General features: G+C 44.7%; 1 protein-coding gene across 1 annotated transcript in view; it reads left to right on the forward strand.

Moving 5' to 3' along the window:
• CHPF (chondroitin polymerizing factor) overlaps positions 1–25531 on the forward strand; it is a 34556-nt gene extending 9025 nt beyond the window's left edge. Inside the window, exons 2-4 of the mRNA XM_088472296.1 lie at positions 14059–14623; positions 15790–15972; positions 22938–25531. Coding sequence (XP_088328422.1) covers positions 14059–14623; positions 15790–15972; positions 22938–24197 — 2008 coding nt within the window. The 3' untranslated portion in view covers positions 24198–25531. The remainder of the gene's footprint in view (positions 1–14058; positions 14624–15789; positions 15973–22937) is intronic.
• Positions 25532–26358: the final 827 nt, after the last annotated feature.

Raw genomic sequence — 26358 nt, forward strand, 5'->3', positions numbered from 1 at the left:
TTTGTTTGAAATTACATTTTGTATTATAACTTTAAACATTGCAGTGCATGTAATGAATCATCCTGTAAGTGTGTCCTCCATAGAACTGACTCATTAGTAAACTGTTTCTCAATCCTCTGCTCTGGACACATAAAAACGTTATGTAGGGGCAATGAGCTAGTGAAGTGTTGCCTTATAAGTGAGAACATATGTACAAAGTTATCGCATGGATGGATTCTGCTCTCGTGTCCTGGTTATTGGAACATGGGATGTCTTTAAAAACGTAGGGCTGTGTGCTTTAATCCATGACAACCGATTAGATTGCAGTAGTTTAGAAAATGACAGCAGTTATCTGGTTGCCGTGTATTAAAGTACATTTGATTGCGCAACAGTGTACCTTTTTTTTTTTGTTTCATGTTTTCGTCATGCAGGCATAGGGTATATTATCTGTAAGCTCTTTGCATAGAACACCCCCATGTCAAAGGTTTTTGTGATGGTCAGCCAATAGCACAGTGGTTAACATGGCTGTCTTGAGGTGCTTGGCTATAACCCCTATTCTTACTGGGTCAGAATAGAGGATATGACTTCTATGGAGTTTATATGTTCTCCCCGTGTTTACTGCCACAAGGTGATAGATTAATGTTAGTCTGTATAACACTGCATAATATATATTGTACCCTGATGATGCATTAAAGAAGCATCGGCATTAAACTGCGTATGTGATATATTATAATAATACCTGAGTGCTGCTGTGCATTGGATACATTTTGATTGGGGTCCCAGGTTGGGATTATCTGTGGAAGGCATCAGAGGCGCTGGAGTTTTCTACATGTGAGTGCCGTCTGACAGTGAATATATATATATATATATATATATATATATATATATATTTTTTTTTTTTCTTCCCTTATTTTAGTTGATAAATTATGTGTAATGTAAGGTACGTGGAGCAGTTTTCACTTTCATTTGAAGTTTTCAGAATTGCTCTTGGAACACAGCATTTAAAGGACCGTGTTAGGTAATAATTATGTTCCAAAGTGCCCTTTCCCTTATAAAGGACAGCTCCCTTCCACTGAGCACCAGAAGCTGTCACTTAGCAGGTCCTCTAATAAGTACCTCTCAGTCCCGTCACAGTTCTGTCTGTGTAACCCAGATTTCACAGAGCAGACAAGGGATAGAGCCCTGACAGCTATTAAACCCATTCTATCTGATTGACTGCCCACTACTTCACGCAGTGTAATTATTTTTTTTTCACCTAAAGGATTAACCTGGCAGTGCCCTGATCTCCAAAATTACAGCCCCATGTTGTTATAGAGTACATGTCCTGCCAGCCAGTCTATCCGTATAACTGAGGCTTGCTGAAGAGTCACGCAGACCTCAAATGACTGTTCTTTCTGTGTATAGCAACCAAAGCACAGAGCCAGGAACATACACTGGATAGAATAGTCATAGGAAACATTTAGGTGAGCCTAATCTTTTTCCAAAGTTGACTTTGTAAGAGACATCTATTTATACACTTTATTATTAAAATGTTTGCTTATGCCAGTGGCTGGCAGCCATTATGTATCAAGGTGGTGGATACTGCAATGGATGCAACAGAACCATTATGCTTTGCTATGATGTGACATAGCTGCTGACTTTATGAACCGTGGGATCCTTAGATGTTTTACAGAAAAATAATGTATATTTTAGGCGCATCTTTCCATCCATTATGCTTTTGACAATACAGTCAAGCATACGAGTAGTGCATGTTAATACACAAGACATAGGCTGTGCTGTGTTTCAAAAATTTGAAACCTAGTTTCAACATTTTTAGACTGAAATAATGGGAGCTCTGCCATTGATTATATCTTGATGATATTATAGTCCTGGACTGTCTAACTGGAGGTGCTCAAATCAAAGACTTTTCGGTGCCAACCTTACTCAACAAAATCCGTAGATGCTTTACAGCATTGTTTTGTAATCCCAATTGCACAAGCGCATACCGGCCGGCCGGTACACATTAGACGTTCCGGTGTCAGACCACCCGATGTGTCGGTCCCTGTCACGTCCCACTACAGCCGCTTTAACCGATTGAGCTGCATGTAGGGCCGACCTGACGATGCGGCTGACGACCCCACGGAAGAGCGCTTTGCCCTACATAGTGGGTATACCCTACATGATTTTTTTTATTCCTATTCGTCGGAAATCGTCAAATCATTCAAATATCGTCTAGTGTGTTCCCAGCTTTAGATTATATTCTTATGTGCTGGAAATATATATTGTAGCAGAAATGGACACTTAAAATTGTCAATATGGATAATATAAGTGAATGGAATTTGACAGTTGCACAATGAAAGCATGGTAGATGCAGCGGTATGGTATACTGCCGTATGCCAGCCCACATCAGCCACTGTAGTGTGTATGTTTATCTAGATATATAATATTGTACAGTAAGTATTTCTTGTTGATTTGCCGGAGCCCTGATCTTTGTTTCCCTCCCAGATTATAGTGTCTAGCACAGGAATTTCAGACCATCCTATGTACTGTACAACAGCTGCTATTGTAAAAACTAGGCTGCAGAGCAGTTAAGCAGCCTGTTTGGAAACGCACCTTTCAGCAAGACCTGTTAACAAGAAGGGAGACTGTATGGGACAAATGTAATAGCCCACGATTTGTGTGATTCTGGCGAGATAGTCATTAGACTTGAAGCGCCACTTAGTTTTTAAATGCAAAACCAGGTTGTTCTTTGCCTTTAAAGCAACAATTTGTTTAATCTAACGACTATCTCGCAGTTTTTTGCGTCTGCTCCTGCAAATAGTTTTGTTTTTGTTTTTTTTTATATTTGGCATTATATTTGATTATGGTGGCTGCTAATTTTTGCAGTGTGCTTTCAGTGCAGTTTAGACTATATAGAAGCACAGCCCTCTTTGCCCTGATTTCACATGAAATATACACTCTTTACTTCAATGTCACTGTTATAATGCTGTTCTCCACAGCGGCTCAATTAATGTGATGCTTTATTGAAAAGAAGAAAAAACCCAAAGTGTTGTAGTAGTATTTCTTATTTTTATTAATAATAATCTCCCTCTTTTTCATATAAATTGAGCCATACACCCCAAATCAGACTGACCCAGGCTTGTCATAAATATATAATTATTATTTTTTTTTCTTTTGTCGAAGTCAAAAATATTAAATACACTACAAAATATGCCTTTTATATTTCAGACTTTAACAAAATCCCAGTTTACATTTCAAATTGGCCTAAAACACAATATCAGATTGTTCTGTCCAAAAACTTTTGATAGAACTTTAATTGATTGGGAGTGTAAATACTGTATGTTTGCTTCAATTGTTAGCTTGGACAATTGGAATTTGTTGGTGATCAAATAGACCCTGTACGGTAACTGTCTCTGGTCTGAAGAAAACCAACAAGAAGGTCAGATAACATACAGAATGGTAAGGATATGCAGCTCTTTAATTGTAGCTCCTGACTGCATTTTGTTTAACACACCCTGTTCATGCCATAATCTGTACATTTTACTATAAGTTGTATTCAAGATGTGTGTGTATATATATATATATATATATATATATATATATATATATATATATATATTTAGTACAGATCAGACATTTATATTAGAATTAATAGTGACATCTCTAATGCATTATATACAGTGCCTTGCAAAAGTATTCACCCCCTTTGCATTTTTCAAGTTTTGTTTCCTCACAACCTGGAATTAAAATGGATTGTTTGACGGTGTGCATCATTTCATTCACAGAACATGCCTACAACTGTGAAGTTGTATTTTGTTTTTTTGATATTGTGAATCAAACAACATTTAGGGCAACATAACAGAAAACTTCAGGGTGCATAACTATTCACCCCCCCCTAAATTCAGTACTTTCTCAAGACGCCTTTTGTGGCAATTACATCTGCAAGTTGCTTTGGCTAAGTCTCTATAAGCTTGCCACATCTTGCCCCTGGGATTTTTGCCAATTCCTCAAGGCAAAACTGCTCCAGCTCCTTCATGTTGGATGGTTTCCGCTTGTGAACAGCAATCTTGAAATCTGACCACAGATTCTCAATTGGTATTGAGATCTTTGATTTGACTAACACATTTAAATGTTTCCCCTTAAACCACTCGAGTGTTGCTTTAGCAGTATGCTTCGGGTCATTGTCCTGCTGGAAGGTGAACCTCCCTCCCAGTCTCAAATCACAGGCAGACTGAAACAGGTTTTGCTCAAGAATATCCCTGTATTTAGCAGCATCCATATTTCTCGACTTGAATCAGTTTCCCAGTCCCTGCTGCTTGAAAAACATCCACACAGCATGATTCTGCCACCACCATGTTTCACTGTTGGGATGGTGTTCTTGGGTTGATGGAATGTGTTGGGTTTGAGCCAGATATATAATTTTCCTTGGTGGCCGAAAAGTTCAATTTTAGTCTCATCTGACCAGAGCACCTTCCTCCATTTATTTGGGGAGTCTCCCACATGCCTTTTGGCAAACTCAAATTGTGTCTTCTTATTTTTATCACTAAGTAATGGCTTTTTTCTTGGCACTCTTCTATAAAGCCCAGCTCTATGGAGTGTACGGCTTATTATGGTCACATGCACAGATACTCCAGTCTCTGCTGTGGAACTCTGCAGCTCCTTCAGGGTTACCTTTGGTCTCTGTGCTGCCTCTCTGATTAATGCCCTCCTTGCCCTGTGAGTTTTGGTGGCATGCCCTCACTTGGCAGGTTTTTTTGTGGTACCATGTTCTTTCCATTTGTTGATGATGGATTTGATGGTGCTCCGGGAGATCATCAATGATTTGGATATTTATTTATTTTTATTTTTTTATAACCCAACCCAGAATTGTACTTCTCAACAACTTTGTCCCTGACTTGTTTGTAGAGCTCCTTGGTCGTCTTGGTGTGATGCCTCTTGATTAGTGGTGTTGCAGCCTCTGGGGCCTTTCAGAAAAGGTCTGTTTATACTGACAGATCATGTGACACTTAGATTTCACACAGGTGGACTTCATTTCACTAATTATGTGACTTCTTAAGGTAATTGGTTGCACATACCAATTTTCAGAATTTTATTTATAAAGTTTTTTTTATATATATATTTTTCTCATTTTACTTCACCAAATTAGACTATTTTGTGCAGATCCATCACATAAAATTCAGGTTAAAAAAATAAATAAATTACAGGTTGTAATGTAAAAAAAAAGGTAAAAAGCCAAGAGGGGCGAATACTTTTGCAAGGTACTGTATATCCTGGCTTTTGTGGCTCACACAATACAAACCTGCCTCCTACTAAATAATTTACAAATAGTAGTCACACATACAACCAACTGTTTACATCAAAGAACAAATGTATTAAAGAGTTACAAACCAGCTATACATATAGTCCAGGGACGGGACCACATGTTAACATCATGTTTGGGGTCATAATGAACAGAATTGTGTTAGCAGTAAGCCGGTGATTGCGAATAGATTGTCGCACATTGCAGCAAGCAGATATTAGCAAAGCTGGATTTATGTTTAATATAGTATATAACAATGGTTGATTTGAACTAGCTTTTTGGCGGGAACCCAGAGGTGAATATCTGCAACAGCATTCTGAGCCTAGGCATCGCCCACTGTTTGAACCAACCAATGACCCACAGTGAACTGGAAACATCCCGCCCCTGCACCAATGGAAGAAAACGCAGCCTGCTATTATACACGCCCATAATTTAACTGTATAAATTAGGCTCCCCTGGTCCAGAGAGTAGTAGCTGTATTCTACCGGTCATCTGGTGACGACTGTACTCTGGATCCAGGGAGCGCATGCAAACATATGTATACTGGTTTGTAACTCTGACGTTTTTTTCTGAATTGTTTTATACCACTGTATAACTTGTGATAATAATGTTATATCCTTTTAATACAATATTTACCTTTGTGCGTTGGACCACAGAAACGTGTGTGTGTTCACTTGTTTTCACCTAAGATTATTATACTGTGATATATGTGTGTACACACACACAGTCAGGTGCATAAATATATGGCACATAAGAAACCGTTGTAATTCCTACACCGTTCCCCTGATTTGGATGTAATTACCCTCAAATTAAATTTGAAAGTCTGCAGTTAAAGCACTTCTTGTTTGTTTCATTTCAAAGCCATTGTGGTGGTGAATAGAGGCCAAAATATGAAAATGCTGTCAGTCCCAATATTTGTGCGCCTGACTGTGTGTGTGTGTGTGTGTGTATAATATATATATATATATATAATACTGTAATTCACATTGTGTTTTGATACGAAGATAGCGACTATTACGCATACTGGTGGTGTTACAATATTGCGTATGCGTCACACGTTGCATACACTGCATCCACATTTGCGTATCGCCATACGCAAGGTGCGTACACTTGGCGTCAACAGCCGTAGAGAGATTTAATTAGGATTTCACACTTTCTAGTAGAAAATTTGATTACCTGTATCCCCAAATGGGTCACAAAGGGGAAGACGCCGACCAGATGTGTGTGGTCTAAGTGCTAACAGACCGGCAGTGAGTCAAGTTTATGAGGACCGGGACTGATTGATTGAAAGTGACCCTGTTTTGGATTTGAGTCCCATGATATAATATATATGTGTGGGTGTGTATATATAATATAATACAAGATATATATTTATATGTAGGTATGTGTATTCTGTGGTGCAAGTGTTTGTGTAAGTTCTCTGTTTTTTAGAAGTGGAGATGTTGCCCATAGCAACCAGTCGGATTTTACTTAACATTTATCTAACACCTTCTAGAAGATTGGGCAACATCTCCACTTCTAAAAACCCGCACTTTAGTAAATATACCCCATAGCGTCAGAATGAGGAGTGAAAGGCCCACCGGGGAAATGCAGTGGTAGGGGCCATCAGGCAGTGGGGCCTACAGGGAGAATGCAGTGGTAGGGGCCCTCAGGCAGGGGGGCCTACCTAGGATTTCCTCTGTACCCCTGTGGGCCAGTCCGACACTGTCTGTAATGCAAAATTACTGTTCTCTCTGGAAAGGAGGGGGGTGGAGATCTACATTGTTTGCAGCATCATGTCTCATGATATATGTAAAAGTAGGAATGGGTTTGTAATGCCGGCTGTTGGGATGCCTCCTGACAGAAAACCAACAGCGTCATCCCGATGGTTGGTAACATGGGTAAGTATACTTGCCCTGCCTTTTTGTAGCCTAACACTAACTCTCCCCCCTAGGGGTGCCTAACCCCGCTACGCTCCCTAATCCTATCTCTCTCCCCCCCCACCCACCCCGCGATGAACGCTAAGGGCGCCCCAGACTTGCCTCGTTCAGGCTGGCATCCTTCGGCGTTCCAGCGTCGGGATTAAGATGCCTATCCCTTGTCGGAATTCCCGATGTCTGTGCCGTATAACTACATCCCGTAAAAGTACAATTGCAATCTGTCCCTGGCTTCCCTTCCACTGCCCCTAGTATTCTCCTCCAAGCAATTACACTGTTTAGCTGTGCTCCTCACAATGACTGCCTGGGCAGGCGACTGTTACCAATTTGCAGCACTAAATTATCTTTTTCAATTTCGGCTGTTTTTATTTTACATCTCTGACTTGGCTGCAGCATATTTGATGGTTTGAATATAACAGGCTGGCAGGACCTCCTGTGAAACTTCATTATCAGAAGCAGCATCTGACGTATGGTTATTATGTAAGCTGCACCTCTCACAGAACTGGCAAATATCATTTTGTCAGATATGACCTTTTGTAGATTGCCCTGAGCTGTATTTTGGCTGAAAATAACTTTCACTGAGACTCTGGCATGAGGTGAATGAGATGTTACCATCCAGAAAGCCAGATGACTGTGGGATTGGGTGGATTTATAGAAAGCTGTCTGAGTGTCCATGTTCATTTAATATTCAGTTTGCTCTATTTATTGATAATCCTCCAGCGATTCCATAAAACCTATCTAAGCTGTGTGTTTCTGGATCATTATGCTGATTAGTAGCTTTTACTGTTAGATCTATTTTGTAGATACAGGTTGAGTCTCCCATATCCAAAATGCTTGGGACCAGGGGTATTTTGGATAACGGAATATTCCATATTTTGGAATAATTGCATATCATAATCAAGTGTCTTGGGAATGAGACCCAAATCTAAACACAGAATGCATTTATGTTCTATATACACATTATACAGACAGCCTGCAGGTCAGTTTATACAATATTTTTAATAATTTTGTGCATCAAAAAATGTTTGTGTACATACATGAAATTCATTTGTTTCATATACACCCTATACACACAGCCTGAAGGTTATTTTATACTGTATTTTAATAATTTTGTGCTTTAAACAAAGTTTGTGTACAATGAACCATCAGAAAGCAAAGGTTTCACTTTCTCAGTCATGCTAAAAATATTCCGTATTTCGGAATATTTGGATATGGGAGACTCAACCTGTACCCTTATTTTGTGTTTGACACAAGTTGGTTCACTTCCCACCTATGTGTTCTGTATATGTTTAGAATGTCAGTCATATTCTGGGGAAAGGTTTCTCCACACTGATCTGACTGCAGATAATGATCTAGTCTGCTTCTCAGTATCTATGTTCTGGTTAACTTGTGTTATAAACTTTATTTTGTTCTCAATGTGTGGGTGTGTTTTTGTTTTTGTATTTTTGGCAGACTGGTTCATTAGATCATGGTATTCCATTCTAGTACTCTGGGCTAGAGATGAGTGATGGAAAGTATAGGTCTAATTTTCACATGCTTCCCTGACAGATATTCGCCTAAAATGTTCCCAGTCATGCCCTAGCCTACTTCCTACAGCCTCTTGTGTACGTAGAAATTTTTTTTTTCTACGTAAAAATGTTTCTTTCTATTGGGGTTAGGGGGGGCCATAAGTGTAGACTTCAGTCCTGAAGGGTTCTGATGAATCTGGAAGGAGGTTACCTCCTGGGGTTCCCAGGCAGAGAACCCTGGCGATCTGTGATTCCTTACTGTGCACCCAGGCCCTAGCTCCAAATCTTCTGAAGCCAAACACTGCTTGGATGGTGCTAGATTAGTCTTAATGTCTGGGTGGAAGACCTAAAGCTGGGTACACGCGTAAAGATTTTCTGTCCAACCATCGAACTACTTGATTGGGTGGAATAAAAATCTGGTAACATATTAGTAACTGACGATCAGCAATTCTCTCCTAAATGCCAGAAAACAGATGAAAATGGACGTCAGACAAGTTTGTTAAATGTTTGATCTAAACAATTTGTTCAAACAGTTTTTGTCAATTTTCCGGCATTTGGGAGCAAATTGTTGATTGTCATTTGCTTTCATATCATTCCAGATTTTCATTCCAACCAATCAACTAGTTGGATGGCCGGGCAGAAAATCTTTACGTGTGTATGCACCTTAAGACCAACAGACACCAGGAGAGTAAATGGAAAGTGTTCAGGCTTGTGTACATGCCCTCCTACAATTAGTACACCACATTGGGGAGTTGATAGTTTGGCCAAGCAGTGCCTGTAGGTATAGTCTGAGCAATGCTGACAACCAGCGGAACCCCATAAGGTGTGATGGCAGAGTAACCCCAGAGTGAAAACTCTGTGTTCTGAAAATACTAGTGCGCCATGGCTGTGGCGTTATTTGCTTTCTTTGACATAATCTCTGAAGCATTAAAGCGATCTATAACTGGGCACATATGTTAAGTGTCACAGAACTGTGTAGTTAATATATATCACAAGAAGACCATACCGGATGTAACGCTTCATGGCTTACTGATTTTACCACATTGTGGCAAAATCATGTTCTGTTTTTCAAAAAAGAAGAACTGGAGTTGAATTCTGAACCTGTAAAACATGTACATTTTGGCAGAATACATTATTGCCTGTGTATATGTTTTCATGGTCTTAGCTGTGTCTAAATATAACTGTGTGAGGTTAAAGTTTATTCAAGGTGCTGTACTGGCCACAAACAGGTGATTGTTCTGTTGGGGGGAGGGCAGAGGGGATGTGTCTGGTATCTGTTCACTTCTGCTCCTGTCTCTGCATATTCTAATCCTCTCTCTGGAGTACGTGCAGGAGGCGCCTGAACCTCCAACAGAAAGACTTTATATGTACAACTAAACCAAGACAAAACACAGCTGTTACAGACATCACAAAAGTATGATAAAGGAATCCACTGTTAAAATACGGGATCTGTATTATGATCAGTGCTGGACCCACCGTGTTTTAATGAGGCAGAGACGTCAGAGGCCCTAGGCAAAATACAGCGTAGGGCCCTTCCCCCCCCACTGGATGCGAACACATATTTATAAGTGTGTCTGTGACAACTTTTTACAGCTCTTCTTCTGGACATCTGGTTCTGGCTCAAGTTTCAGATCCACATAGGTTTGAAGGATAGTGAGGGACCAGCCATCGGGATGAAAAGCACCCCAGTAGGACTGATACCTTTTTATGGCCAGAGACCACATTGATAATCGCTTCAATGCTTGTCACCTGCTAGGCCAGGGGTGGGGAACCTTTTTTCTGCCGAGGGCCATTTTGATACATATAACATTATTTGCAAGGCTGGTGGAGGCCATGCCCTCTCTGTGACATCACATGGGGGCGGGGTCACAATTGTCAGTGACCATCTGAAGGGTCCTAAGGATGCTCCAGACGGCACTGCTGCATAGATTCTGGCTGCAGGGTGCCATTTTAGGCACCCTGATAGCCAGATGAGGTGGAAAAAAAAAAGCTCAGAGGGCCAGACCAAATGATTCCGCGAGCCTTATACGGCCCCCAGGCCTGAGGTTCCCCATCCCTACGCTAGGCGATTTAGGCCTCCGTTCTCTGCTACCTAGGTTGCACTATAGATAATCCAGACCTGTTTGAATCATGTTTGTTTCCATATTCTGAGATTTGTAAAGTTTTCTCTGAATGTCTTGCAAATCTGTTAGTCCTGGGGCCTTGTTTGCAGAACTGCCTGACGCACACCCTTCTATTTAGAAAGTAGTATGACATGTATACCCCCTATCTTTGGCCATTCCCAAGTGAGATTAAAAGGAGTACTATGAACATGTTGACCCTAGCTAATCATATGCTGCATACACACGGTGCAACCTGCACAACCAAAGATGTCGCTGATAGATTTCTCTCCAACTTTCTGTGGTGTGGGGCAAACTATTTTGGGTGTACACACTGATAGACATCTATGATAGATATTTCAGTGAAGTCATGTCTTTACAGGCAAATCTTGACAAAATCGTCCAAGTTGGCCTGTATGTATGGTCGACTACAGATATCATTATCGTTCAGGAAAATCGTCCTGTGTATGCAGCATAAGGTTTGCAGCTAATCCAGTACTGGATGAATTAAGAATCCAATAGAACAAGGTGCAATGCTGCTTTAAGGAAATAACTTGCCAACTCTCCCTGATTGCTCCCATTATGAAGCGTGCGTGGCGTCCCTACCTCATCTGACACCCAGTGTGGGGAGTAGTGATTGCTGGGCTAGTAGTTCACACGGCAGAGACGCGCGCCGGGAGAAGGGGGCGTGGCCTCATGGCCCGAGCTTTGTTTTTGTCACACCGGGGACCACCCTTGCTGAAGTGCCAGCTCCCTCACTGTGTCAGGAGTCGAGTGCTGCACGTAATTCTACAGTGCAGCACCTGGCTCCTGCCACTGAGGGGGGAATCTGCACCTTGGTGTCACCCCCTTGTGACGCCACTGTGTGTGTGTGTGTGTGTGTGTGTGTGTGTGTGTGTGTGTGTGTGTGTGTATATATATATATATATATATATATATATATATATATATATATATATATAATATATATATATATATATATAACTTTTTCAACGTTTCTGGGCTATCAAGCCCCGTCATCAGGAAAACATAAGCACAAATACAAATTCCAGCTTACCTTATATCCCCACCAAACATATATAAGGTAAGCTGGAATATGTATTTGTGCTTCTGCATTCCTGATGACGGGGCTTGATAGCCCAGAAACGTTGAAAAAGTAAAATCTCTTTGTTCATAGTACTGCAGTGGCGTGTTGTGTTCTGCCGTTTAGGCATTACAGTTGATACATACTTGATTTGTCCAAGGGCACGCAGGCAAGTGCTTAAGGAATGGGGAGTGCCGAACCTATCTGCGTGTGTGTGTGTGTGTGTGTATATGTATATGTGTGTGTGTATATATATATATATATATATAATATTTCTATTACATATTTTTACACAAATAGAATCATTGGTATCATTTCCCTGCATTGGTTATAAGGCACAATGGCTACATGCATTTTCTGAAAAGTATCAATGTGTTTACATGTACAAATGGATCTTACTAACTGCTTTGGGGCTCATTTACATTTGGATGTGGATCAGTTTTATAATGCGTCTCTCAGCTGTAGCAGTACACGCCCACTTTAACGCTCATAAGTGTGGCTTTCGCAATCTCCCTGATATGCTTTTCAAAAGTAGGCAAGTATGGTGTAACTGTATATTTCTTGAATATTTGTAAACTATAAATGAATAGGTTACTTGATTGAAAGCTGGGAGTTTGGAAGCTGCTTTATCCACTTCACATTACTTGTAGTATGACGTGGAGTAAGCAGTTTCCTCAGCCTCTGTAATCTATCAATCACATATGGGAGCTGCACCCAGCTGGACAACTATATCCTCCAGGGTGTTTTTAGAAAACTGGAGAACAGGTTCAAATGAAAGTTGTTTTTTTTTTTTTTTTTTTTTTGCAAAGGTGTGCTGTAGGTCCGACCGTCACTGCAGCAAGAAAGTTATATGGTTTCGAAAACAAAATGTCTTATCATGAATACATACATCTTCCCAGACTTTACATATGCAACCAGGGTCCTCTTAAGAGAGGAGGGGACCCGTGTGCACTCCCCGTGCAGGACCCCCTCCTCTCTCTCCGACGGCCGACTGACGCGGCTGGCCAGCACCGGAGCATTAGTAGACTCCGGGCACTAGAGTGTGTCCGGAGTCTACTGCGCATGCGCAGAACGCTGGGAAAATGGACGGCGGCCATTTTTCGGTTTTCTGAGCAGCGCTGACACCCGCCGCGGGACCACAGGCAGGTAAGTTTAAAATAATATGGGTGCAGTGTGTGCGGTGCGGGGCCCCCCTGGACCCAAGGGCCCATGTGTCCCGCACACACTGCACCCATTATAGATACGCCACTGCATGCAACGATGTACATATACATAGAACAAGTGTTCTATCAATGAGCATTAGACTGAAATTATCATGAGCAAATTGATTTTCCTGGGTTCTGCATATGTAGCAGTAAATTGTGGTATAGAGCAGTGATTTCCAAACTCAGAGCCCGATTCACTGCAGATCGCTGCTGCGATTACGCACGCAGTTCAACTGTGATGATATGCTAATACATTGCGATTGCAATGCCCTCGCAGCACTGCACAGGGACGCCAATTTTACCTTATACACATCTGTAACACTTAGCAGAATAGCAAAACCATCAGTAGCATCGCAGCCTCACGCACAGTTGCACAAGCCCTGACCTTACTCAGAAATTGCTAACAGCCACGCACGCTATGAGACCTCACACTGCGTAGGCTATCGCAGTGGATAATTTATGTATGCCCCGGAGACACCACTGGCACACCTGCATAGGACCGAGTTTGAGAACCTGTAGTCTAGTGTGTACAAGACATGTGTATCTAGAGGACCAAGTTTGAGGAGCCCTGGTATTGGAGATTTATTTCTGTCATCTGATCATATAGCTCTTTACTCTTCAGTATCGTTCAACCATTTCTTAGCCCAACTCCCAAAGCCACTGAGAGTCCTATCCATGCTAGTTTACTGAAATAATGAAAAAAAAAAAAAAAATCTTTTAGATAGAGAGATAGAGATATATATATATATTCAGAATTTACATATTTATTTTAGCAACTTGCTATTTAACACTCATAATATTTAAGAGATGATAAATCTAATGAACATAATAGAGATTTTTCTTTTCTTGACTGAGACATGAGTATGGCACAAGTTCTTTTCATGTTCAATGCAGAACAGTTTTTTTGTTAATTGTTGCTTTTTGTTTTTTAATAAGTGTCTGTGATTGTTTTTTTTATTTCATGTTTGGTTTCTCGCCTCTTGTTGTAGATCCCGGTATATAAGCACAGAACTCGGCATCAGAGAGCGGCTCTTTGTTGGAGTCCTAACATCGAAGACCACCTTGAACACCCTGGCAGTTGCTGTGAATCGGACCTTAGGACATCGACTTGAGAAGTTGGTCTACTTCACAGGGATGCGTGGCCGGAAACTTCCTCATGGCATGACTGTGGTGACCCATGGAGATGATCGACCCATCTGGAACATGTATCAGACGATGAAGCATTTGTTGGATCATTATGTGCAGGAATTTGACTGGTTTTACCTGGTGCAGGATGACACCTACACAGAAGCCCACCGGATTTCCAGACTGGCTGCCCACCTTAGCATAGATGCTGATCTCTATCTTGGTCGGCCTGAGGAATTCATTGGCGGTGACACTGAGGGAAGGTACTGTTATGGCGGTTTTGGTTACTTGCTTTCTCGAAGCCTTTTGAAAAAGCTCCAGCCACACTTGGAAAGCTGCCGTAATGACATTCTTAGTGCCAGGCCTGATGAGTGGCTAGGGCGATGCATCATCGATTACACACATGTTAACTGCAAGGAGGAGCATGAGGTTAGTATCATCAATTAAATCTTTATCTATGATGGATAGTGAGTTACATTCATGTAGCATTTTGGCCACTAAAGTGCTTTCTGTACGAAAGGCCAATGGCCTTATTGCCATAAAAACTTTGGATTTCACTTTTTTGGAAGTAAATACAATATTTGCATTAAACTGTATCAAATGCTGCCTATATAACAGTCTGTGCCATTGACACATTTTATCATGTTTGTAAGTAGTGATTTTCACGGAGTAGTGTGTTTGGCATGTTGTTTTGGCTAGACCGCTACATGTGTAAGTAAAACATTGGAACGTGCATGTCTATGCAGATGTAGAAGAGTTTGTTTTCTCACCTTGCAGCATTGGAACCTCCACAATAAGAGGGTTTATAAGGCTGCCTTTGTATACTGTACTGACAGCCTGCAGATACATTGGGGTCCTTGTACTAGTAAGATCTGGAATTATCAGATCTGAACACCGACTAACCCTGTCATTTTCTGATGCAGTTTAAAAAGATAAACTTTTGTGCTATTGTGGTTAAAACTAATGAAGTCTACACTAACACAAAATTAATAATTATTATTATTTCTAAAGAGCCACAAAGGTTCTGTAATGCCTTAAGCATAATTTACAAGTCTCTGCAATAAGTAACAATGCTTCACAACCCTAAAAAGAAGGGATTGAGTCGTCACTTAAGTAACGTCAGTAGAGAGCTAACATTTTATCTTTTAATAACTTTTGCTAAGTTGTGCACCCATAAACCACTGACTAATAGTAATGGATGTTGTCCGGCTTCTACAGTCCTATCTGACTTGCAGAGCTGTTGTGTCTTCCATCTCATCAGTGCGAAGTATGAAATGATGGCTTGTTCCAGATGTTCCCTAAGGGTGTTTTGTTTTAGGTGTTTGTGGCTGATGGATAAGTGGGAGAGATCGCACCCACACCCCACTGTCTCTTCCAGTTTTTGTAATGGTCAGCTTCTCATTCTGTGGTTTTGGCAATAATCCAGGTTTGTGAAGGGGACACATTGTATAGGAATCTGTTGCTGGATCATGTGTCAGGAGTAAGTGCCATTAGATTAAGGAACTGCAGTTATGGTGTCTGTGATCCTTCCCCCATAGATGTATGAAATGCATTTATTGACCACTCTGAACGACCCGATCATCTTGTCTGTGCAGGGAGTACGATACCGTTACTTTGAACTGGGAAAGAATGCTGACCCTGAAAGAGAAAGTGACCCCCGTTTTAAGATAGCATTCACAGCCCACCCAGTTCTGGACCCCGTGCAGATGTATCGTCTTCACAAGCACTTCGCCCAGTTAGAGCTGGAGAAGACCTACCAGGAAATTGAACAGCTGCAGGTGAGTGGGGCGCCCCCCCAGGTCTGCCACTGTACTGCTGCATGGTTGACTACACTTAAATGAATCCTACACCAGGGACCTGTCATTCACTGTTATAACAGAGTAAGGGTTTGTTAGCACTTATTAGCTGTTAATGCTGTTCATTCACTATTAAATGCCAGAAAAGATCAAAAATGCGATGATTAGTTACAGTAGATAAAATGTTAGAATGCAGCACAATATGGCTCCTCCAGGCTCCTGTCTTCAGATAACAAAGTGACCCTTTTCCTGAAATGAGCATTATATGGGTGAATTTATATATACTGTACTATATTCCAGGCAGCATGGCAGCGTTAGTCTAGTCTGTAAGGCTGTGGCCTATTTCAAATTGTAATCTGTCTCAATGTTTGTTAAGATGCAGGTATAAAGGCATACATTTTGGTTGAAGAGTTTCTTCACTGTGTAGTTTTCTCTCGAAGTTCATACACTCCTCCACTTCACATCTCAGTGCTTCATAGTACTATTTTTAGCTAGTGAAAAGAAGTTTGGCTTGTCCATATTTGCTTTAGTGTTACATGTCTCGGTGGAACAGTAAGTGGCACAAAAGGTTTAGAATAGTTTTCTGCCTTCCCTTTTGCACTAAGGACTTAATACTCAACCCAGAGACCTCAAACGGTTATGTGGCGCTTAGCTTTAACTTTAATACATCATGAAGGACCAGTAAAACTAGTTTCTGCAATGTATGGTATGCAGAGCATTGTTTGATGTTTTCCCTTGAGAATCTGTGTGCTTGACATGATTACCAAACAACACCAATTTTTCTACTTCAGGGTCCATAGGGTAGCCACAGGATACCTTGGGGTATAGGTGTGACGTCAATCATTGGGCACCATAGAGTTAAGCTTTCAGCCTCCCAGGATGCACTAGGGTCCCCCTCCTATACCCCGCCCCCGAGCCAAGGCACCTCAGTTTAGTTTGGTGCCCGGCCGGAGCCGGGTGCACCTGTTGGAGTGGGGGCTAGAAGAGCCCCTGAAGCTTTTTCTTCATGCAGCTGTGGCTGCACATCTGGATGAACAGCATGGACAGTCAGTTCTGACTTCCATGCTGTCTTCCCTACTCCCCCGCCGGTACCAGAACGCCGGTACCGATCCGGGGATGCTGGTGAGCATCTGGGGTCACAGCTAGCGGTGACCCCAGATGTTCCGGACCATGGCCGGATTCAAGGGGGACAGCAGGTAAGCAGCGGGGTCCCGCGGTGGGTCCCCGCTGTCACATGGTCCAGAGTCTCCAGGCAGGGGGCTCCCTGGGGACTGGCTGCAGCGTGGAGCCAGGTATTGAACCTGAGCTTCCACTACCCCCTGGGACAGCGGACCGCAGCAGAGCGGTAGCGCTGCGGCGTCCCGGGGGTTAAATGCATGCCAGGGGAGCGCGCCTTCCCTGTCTCACAGCCGGCGCCTCCCCCGCTGCACACAGCCCTCTCTGCACACTGCCGACTGGTCCTGTAGCAGCGCTCCTCCCCCAGGCCAGCCTCCTCTCTGCTCCTCGGCGGCCATCTTTCCAACGCATGGTGAACGCTGCTGGAAGCGCTGGACGGAAGCATCGTGGTCTGGGTCCCCCCGCATACCTCTCCTCCGATTTGGGTCAGGTCTGTGTATGCTGCGCTGTGTCCTACCAGGCCCTGTGTCTGCGTAGTTGAGTGATCAGTGCTGTTAGTACAGGAATTGATTTTTCTTTGCATTGTATGTGACTGTGCTAGCGCTGCTGCCTGTAACTTTTCTTCTAACTGTCAGCTTTATTACTGTCCCTGTCCTTTCTGCTAAGCCCTTGCGGTGCGGTGCTGCAGGGTGGTCTCTCGCCTATTTAATATATAATTGGTGAGAGGGGTCACATACTTGGTGCCATCATGTCTGAAAGTGATTTTCCTCTCCGACTACAGTGTGTACGTGTAAAGTACCGTTAGCGGAGGGGGAGGGTAGCGCGGAGGGCCTCTGCCGGCAGTGTTTGTCTATGGCGCGGCCTATTACGGTTACAGCACCGGTACAGGAGCCGCCCTGGGCTTGTTTCGCTCAGGCGCTTACAACCTTAGTGGGCCAGTTAGCTCCGCAGCCCGCGTTTCCGCCGATGGGTTTGTCCCAGCAGTCAGTGGTGTCGTCACCCATGCAGGGTTTCCCACGACAATTGGTGGTACCCCACAGTCTCCCTATTTCCCCGCTCCCGGTTTCTCAGGAGCCGGCGTGGGTTAACTCCCTGACGAGTTCTGTACAGCACTTGTCGGATGTGTTGCAAGGGGAGTCTGTGATGCGGCCACATAAACGGCCGGTGGCGTCTGTCGGCTCCTTATGAGGATGACGAGGGGACGTCTGATGATGCGGAGATTCTGGATCCTTACGATCAGGAACCTCTCCATACTAAGGACGCTTACGCTAAGTCCAAGGTATATATTCCTGGACTTATTCGGGCAGTCCGCACAGCCTTCTTGATTGAGGACGAAGTTCCCCCAGCGGCTAAATCCAAGTATGCCTTTTTTAAAGATCTGAAGAGCGATGCCACAGTCTTTCCTCTTTCGGGTCAGTTAGTGGACCATTTAGAGGAGGCGTGGAAACAGCCTGGCAAAAGATACCAGCCGCAGAGGCGCCTGGCAGTGGCTTATCCGTTCGCGGATAATTATTTTGCAAAGTGGGAATCCCCTCCACAGGTGGATTCTCACGTGACCCCTCCCTTAAGGATGCTACGGACTGCAAGGTGGAGATCTGCCTGAAGTCCGCTTATTCCCTTGCGGGGGGGGGGGGGGCAGCACGGCCGGCTATGGCCATTTGCTGGGTTGCCGGAGCGATTGAGCGCTGGCCGGATTTATTAGAGGCGTCTTTTGATTCTGACTGTCCGGCCAAACAGGCGGAGTTGATTGGTTATCTCCGTGATTCGGACACTTATATCAACGAGGCGGCCTTAGACATTAGTACTCTGGTGTCTAGAATTTCCTCAGCAGCGGTGGCTGCTCGTCGCACCTTGTGGCTGCGATCCTGGAAGGCGGACGCAGATTCCAAAAAGGGTTTGGAGGCGTTGCCATTTACCGGAGAAGTTCTCTTCGGCCCGGATCTGGATAAGATTGTGGCCACGCTGGCGGCAGCCAAATCGGCTTGTCTCCCGTCGGCTGCTGCTCCTTCTGGTTCTGGACCATCGTCCTTTCGGTCTTATAATGCCCAGGGCAGACCCAAACCACAGTCTTTTCCTCGACAGGCTGGCCCTAAGAAATCGGCCAAGCCCCGGAAGCAGGCATGGAGTACCAGACGTCCGGCCCCTAAGCCAGATGACAAGCCTGCGGCCTGACGGTCCGGGCCTCCCTTTGGGGGATCCCAAAGTGGGAGGCCGCCTGCTGCAGTTCGCCCAGTGTTGGTCGGTCACTACGACAGACACTTGGGTTCTCGAGGTGGTCTCCCACGGGTACGCCCTCTCTTTCCGGCACAGACCCCCGGCTCGATTCTTCACCACGAGTCTACCATCAGACCGGAACAAGGCTACGGAGCTGCGGAAGGTATTGCACACTATGCTCCAGGCTGGAGTTATAGTGCCTGTTCCATTCTCCCAGAGGGGCCAGGGTTTCTATTCAAATCTTTTTTTGGTACAGAAACCCAATGGGTCGTATCGTCCGATTCTCAACCTCAAAGCTCTCAACAAGTCTTTGCGGGTGCCGAAGTTTCGGATGGAGACCCTACGGTCCATCATTCTGGCGCTGGAACCTGGGGACTACATGGTGTCATTGGACATACAGGACGCTTACCTGCATGTCCCTATTCTTTTGCGCCATCAACAGTTCCTCAGGTTTGCAATCCTTTTGGCCTGGCAACAGCACCACGTGTGTTCACCAAGGTGATGGCGGTCATGGCGGCTTCTCTGCAGCTGCAGGGAGTCCGCATGTTGCCATACTTGGACGACCTTTTATTGGTGGCAGGATCTCCAGAGCTCCTTCTACGCCACTTGGACCTGACCATTGCGCTACTGCAACGGCACGGCTGGCTAATCAACTGGCAGAAGTCCACTCTAATCCCGTCTCGGCGGATTCTGCACCTCGGAGCTTCGTGACGGGGGAGAAGATCTCTGCTTTACAGTCGAGGGTGCGCAGTTGTCTGCACAGCCGCCGGGTGTCTCTACACTCGGCGATGAGGTTACTGGGCTCCATGGTGTCGGTGTTCGTCATGGTGGAATATACCCAGTTTCACTCCAGACCTCTGCAGCACCTCATCCTGTCCAAGTGGAACGGGCTGCCTCAGTCTCTGAAGTCCCAGACGATTGTGATCACCCCGGAGGTTCACCTGTCCCTTGCCTGGTGGTTACAGACGACCCATCTCAGCAAGGGACGTCCGTTCTGGGTTCCAAATTGGGTCCTGTTGACAACGGACGCCAGTCTTCGGGGCTGGGGAGCAGTTTCGGGTCCACACTTGTTCCAGAGCAGGTGGACGCCGACAGAAGCGGAGCTTCCAATCAATATCTTGGAACTCCGGGCGGTCTTCAATGCTCTCCAGCAGGCACATCGGTTTCTCCAGGGTCGTCCGGTACCGGTCCAGTCGGACAACGCTACCACTGTGGCCTACATAAACAGGCAAGGAGGAACCCGAAGTCGGGCGGCTCTCGTGGAGGTCTCTCGGATCCTGGTATGGGCGGAGCGCAATCTTCCGGCCGTATCAGCGGTCTTCATCCCGGGAGTGCTAAATTGGGAGGCGGACTTTCTCAGTCGCCAGGACGTTCATCCGGGGGAATGGTCCCTGCACCCGGACGTTTTTCAACTGCTGGTGGACAGATGGGGTCTTCCAGAGATCGACCTCATGGCGTCCCGGCACAACAACAAGTTGCCGGTGTACGGATCTCGCACGAGACGAAGGGGCGTCTCTGGTGGATGCTCTGTCCGTCCGGTGGACGTTCCGGTTCGCATACCTGTTCCCTCCGGTCTCCCTTCTTCCACGGGTAATCCGGAAATTCAAACAGGAAGGAGGGACGCTCCTGTTGATAGCTCCCGCGTGGCCCAGACGGCACTGGTTCACAGACCTTCAGGGCCTGTCCGTGGACAGTCCTCTGCGGTTGCCGCTACGACCGGACCTTCTGTCACAGGGTCCTTGTCTTCACCCGGACCTGACTCTGCTGTCTTTGACGGCGTGGCTGTTGAGACAGCCATGCTGAGGTCCAGGGGGTTTTCCAGCTCTGTGGTGCGTACCATGTTACGAGCTCGGAAGCAGTCTTCCGCGAGGATATACCATCGCGTGTGGCATACGTTCTTCCAGTGGTGTCGACCGAGAGGTTATGCACCGCGGGAATTTCGTCTGTCTCGGATACTCGCCTTCCTACAAGCGGGACTAGATCATGGGCTTCGCCTTGCTTCTTTGAAGGTACAGGTTTCGGCCCTGTCTGTCTGGTTTCACCGTAGGATTGCTACAATCCCGGATGTGCGCACCTTTATGCAAGGTGTTCTCCGCATTCAGCCGCCCTTTGTTCCACCTGTGGCGCCTTGGGATTTGGCTGTGGTCCTGAGGGCTCTCCAAGGACCGCCGTTTGAAACACTGGGCTCAGTGGCTCTTAAATGGCTAACAGCTAAGACTGTTTTCCTTCTGGCTATTGCTTCAGCCAGACGTGTTTCTGATTTAGGGGCTCTTTCTTGTAAACCCCCTTTCTTGGTTTTTCATGGGAACAGGGCAGTGCTCCGCACTCGGCCCGAGTTTCTTCCCAAAGTTGTTTCCCAGTTTCATGTTAACGAGGAAATCGTTGTTCCGGCCTTTAACTCACCTGGTCTTTCAGTGGGTGAGGCCTCTTTGGATGTCGTGCGGGCCTTAAGGACTTATGTTGACCACACTTCTTCGTTTAGGAAGTCGGACGCCTTGTTTGTCCTCTATGGCTTCCTTAAAAAGGGTTGGCCTGCTTCAAAGCAAACTTTGGCGGCCTGGATCCGTATGGCTATTTCTGAAGCTTATCTTCATGAAGGCCTGCCGGTTCCTCCTTCTGTGAAGGCTCATTCCACTAGGTCTGTGGGTCCTTCGTGGGCAGCTCGACGTGGTGCCTCTGCAGTCCAGATCTGCAAGGCTGCTACGTGGTCCTCTGTCCATACCTTCGTGAGGTATTACAGGTTTGACACCTTCGCCTCTCAGGATGCTTCCTTCGGGAGGCGGATTCTCCTTTCTGCACAGGAGCGTCCCCACCCTTAAAGGATACTGCATTGGGACATCCCCAAGGTATCCTGTGGATACCCTATGGACCCTGAAGTAGAAAATGAGATATGGTAAGAACTTACCCTTGTTATCTCTATTTCTACGAAGTCCATAGGGTTCCACAGGACTCCCGCCCTGTCGCACCTGTGCTGCAGATGGGCTTTGCTCTGGTCACCGGTTTTTCCGTCTCCCTCTGGTGAGAATGTGAATCTTGTGTGTGTCCAGATCTTTTTTTTCTCTCTCTTCCTTCTCCTCCTCCGGCCTATGGCTTGGTAACTTACTGAGGTGCCTTGGCTCGGGGTCGGGGTATAGGAGGGGGACCCTAGTGCATCCTGGGAGACTGAAAGCTTAACTCTTTGGTGCCCGATGACTGATGTCACACCTATACCCTAAGGTATCCTGTGGAACCCTATGGACTTCGTAGAAATAGAGATAACAAGGGTAAGTTCTTACCATATCTCATATTTGTTTTATTTCCTGATTTTTGGAACCTTTTTATTAGAGGACCTATAATTTCACCACACAATGAGGCTCGCATACAATTCCTGCTCCTAGAACACAGTATGCGGAGATCGAGCACATTCATGATTGACCGCAATCATACATCATTAGAAATACTTTCAAATCATTGCATGTTCATTCCAGTCTATTGATAACTGGTCGTTGTAGCTGGTTTTAAAATATAATGTTAGGCTATCAGTACAAATGATCTGCTTTCTTTCTGAGCTATTCTGTTCTATATACTGTTATCTTTAAAAATAATAAAATGAAAATTCTGGTATCTTCTATTTACAGCGAGAGATCCGGAATACAAGCAGCCTTTCTATAGAGGGAGAACAATCTGCCACGTGGCCCCTGGGGATCAACTCTCCTTTTCAGCCCCAGACACGCTTTGAAGTTCTGCGGTGGGACTATTTCACGGAGGACCACACTTTCTCTTGCATTGACGACTCTCCAAAGTGCGAGTTAATCGGAGCTGACCTTGCTGATGTGACCGATGTCCTTAGCACAGCCGTTGATGAATTAAACCGCAAATACCAGCCTGTGTTGCATGTGCGCAAACAGCAGCTCCTGAATGGATACCGCCGTTTTGACCCAACGCGGGGCATGGAGTACACGTTGGACCTTCAGCTGGAGTTGGTGACTCAGAAAGGTCACAGTCGTTCTATAACTAAGCGTGTCCATCTGGTCCGTCCACTTAGCGAAGTAGAAATCATCCCTATGCCATATGTGACAGAGGCCAGTCGCATCAACATTATCCTACCCCTGACTGCACAGGACCGAGAACATGCTTTACACTTCCTCCAAGCCTTCACAGATATCCAGGGCAACGAGAACTCCCTTCTCACTCTGCTTTTCATTTACGATCCTTTCCAAGCTCAGCAGGTGAGCCAAAATGATATCTTTGCACAGGTCAAGAGCCACATATCAGATTTAGAGCGGAAGTATCATGACATAAAGATCCCATGGATCAGTGTGAAGACAGACGCCCCTTCTCAAATCCGACTTATGGATATCATCTCTAAAAAGCACCCGGTAGACACTTTGTTTTTCCTGGCAGGTGTAGGTAGCAGGGTCACCACAGAGTTTCTTAACCGCTGCCGCATGAACACCATCAACAATTGGCAGGTCTATTTCCCCATCCACTTCCAGGGGTACAAACCTGAGGTGTCTGAACATGGACAACAACCTCCACTGGCAACCCTGGAACTAGTGCGAGATGCTGGACGGTTTGACAGAGATGTATTTGATGAAGCCTGCTTCTACAATGCTGACTACATGGCCGCGCGCACAAAAATGGCAGCCGATGCTCAGGAAAATGAGGAAATCTTGGAGATGCTAGACATATACGAGATGTTTATTCGTTACTCTGGGCTCCACGTCTTTCGGGCTGTGGAGCCAGCTCTTCTACAGCAGTACCGCCCACGGGCTTGTAACCCACGTCTCAGTGAGGAAATTTATCACCGTTGTGTGCAGAGCAATCTGGAAGGACTGGGCTCTCGTTCCCAGCTAGCCATGCTGTTATTTGAGCAGGAACAGGGGAATAGCACCTGACCGGAACCTTGAAACAGACTGCCTGAGACCCAGTGTGGTCAAGGGGCCTTGGAGAGACCTCAAACTGCTCTAACCTTACAACGGACACTGATATAGGTGCTAGGAACAGAACTCTACATACACTCCAAACTTCCCCTGTTACAGCACAAGGTCCGTATGTGATCTTGACATACGAGACCACTCTATGAAGAATCGTTCACGTTGGACGTGAGGGGACATCCCCTTCAATTAGAATTGCCAGCAGCATTAATTGTGCTTGTGCCCTGCTCTGCCATCATCACTGCACCTGGTACCTGTTCAAATTCTGAAGGATATGTGACTTCTACCCAGGAGCTTGGTGTACTCTGTGCCCATGTTTTCTTTCATTTTTACAAAGAAGGCATTTACCGGAATAGTACACTTGAATATAGTTCCCAAAAAAACTCAGATACTTGTGAACATTTTAATTTATCTCTGTGGTCCATTTTTGCTTCTAGAAGACTTTTATTTTATGTAGACCATAAGTAATAAGACTGTGCTGTCATGTGTGGCACAAACCTGGCTTGTAGCATGCTTCAATGCATAACTTGCGCTGATGCTGCATCCAGTAAGGCTGACCTGTTACAAACTGCTTTGGCCTATGTGTGTCGGCCAGCTTGCCATCTGTCCTGATGTGTGTCTGTGTTTTTCCGGTTAGACGTTTTTGTCTATGCTGAGCCCCGCTATACTCCCCACCTCAAAGTCACTCCAAACATTATTAGTTTATCTTAATTATTATTATGCAACTTCACACTCTGTCAGATGCAGCTAATACAGTCTCCTGCCTAATACGGCCCATGTTTTTAGATATTGTGCTCATGGTTTAATGCAACTTTGAAACACTCCCACTACCCATTCCAGACTAGGACAAATTTCTTTGCAGTGTCAGACAATCTCCAATCCTTCAATCTACGGTTTCCTCCTTAACCCTTATGTGTATATTTATGTGTGTGTTTGGGTGTTGCCCAATGTGTTGTGTTATGTTTTAATTGGACTTAAAATTGCTTTTTGTATTGACATTTTACATTACTTGCTCGCTGTTGCCGCAATCAGCTTCACCTTATGATGAAGAGGTTAATCTGAAACTGACTGTATTGATTTTTACACTGGGGACGGAGGAGGTGCATGCGAGTTTCTATAATCGGGGAAATGGTGATCGTGGAGACTCCCTTTTATTCTTTTTGTACAATGAATCTGGAAGAACACCGCAGGCGCCTCTAGAAAGCAATCATTTTATATTATAAATCTATTTAATATTTTGGGGTTTTTGTCATTTGATTTAAATCTACTACTTTAATAAAAATGCAACAAAGAAATCTCCTCTGACCTGTTTTGTTAACCTTTGATGCTTGTTATTGAGTTGACCTGTATAATATTGATCTAGTAGATTAGTTTAAGTTGAACATCACATTAACAGACCTATCTGACAGTATACAGCTAAGTCAGTGGAAGGTCTCTGCCTGTGTAACATGCGGCCTGATTCAAAGTTTTACGCTATTCCGATGCTTACCGAGTTCAGTGGTTATCAGTAAACTGCATGCGTCAAAGACCATTACTGTAGTGGCTCGCAGTGACTTTATTTGCAGTGTGATTGACAGTCTGAGAGTGTTTTGGGAAGGTAACGGGAAGTGGTGGCAAGGAACTCAGGCGTGTTGCAACAGTTTCCTGTGTATGTCTCACTTTGTGACAGCAATCCAGTATGCAAGGAATATGGCCCTGGCGTGGCAATACCCACACCCCTTCTGTGGTAATGGAATGATGCTGCATCTTTGTATGCAGATGCTGCAACATTTTATGCAGATGACTGGATTTGCACAGCCACAGGCCACAGGCCACAGGCCACACTCCATACATCTCCCAACGTTTGCATAACAGTTACGTACAAAGTTGGTAATCTTCAATGAAGTACCCAAAACCAACTGGACACTGCAATCTACATGGAATAAAAAGAATCTAGCATCCACAGAGTGTGGTGAAGAATTTACGTTCCACAAAATTGTGTGTGTGTGTGTGTCACCAAAGTCTCAAGATCCAGGGTATTTTTATAGATCCTTTTATATATGGGACAAAGATGACTGGATGCAATGATGATAGTATAATATGCCTCAATGCTGTGAGTGCACCTCACCTCCGCTCTAGATCT

Source organism: Taudactylus pleione, unplaced genomic scaffold (assembly GCF_031769625.1).
Source record: "Taudactylus pleione unplaced genomic scaffold, aTauple2 ptg000122l, whole genome shotgun sequence".
NCBI lineage: Eukaryota > Metazoa > Chordata > Amphibia > Anura > Myobatrachidae > Taudactylus > Taudactylus pleione.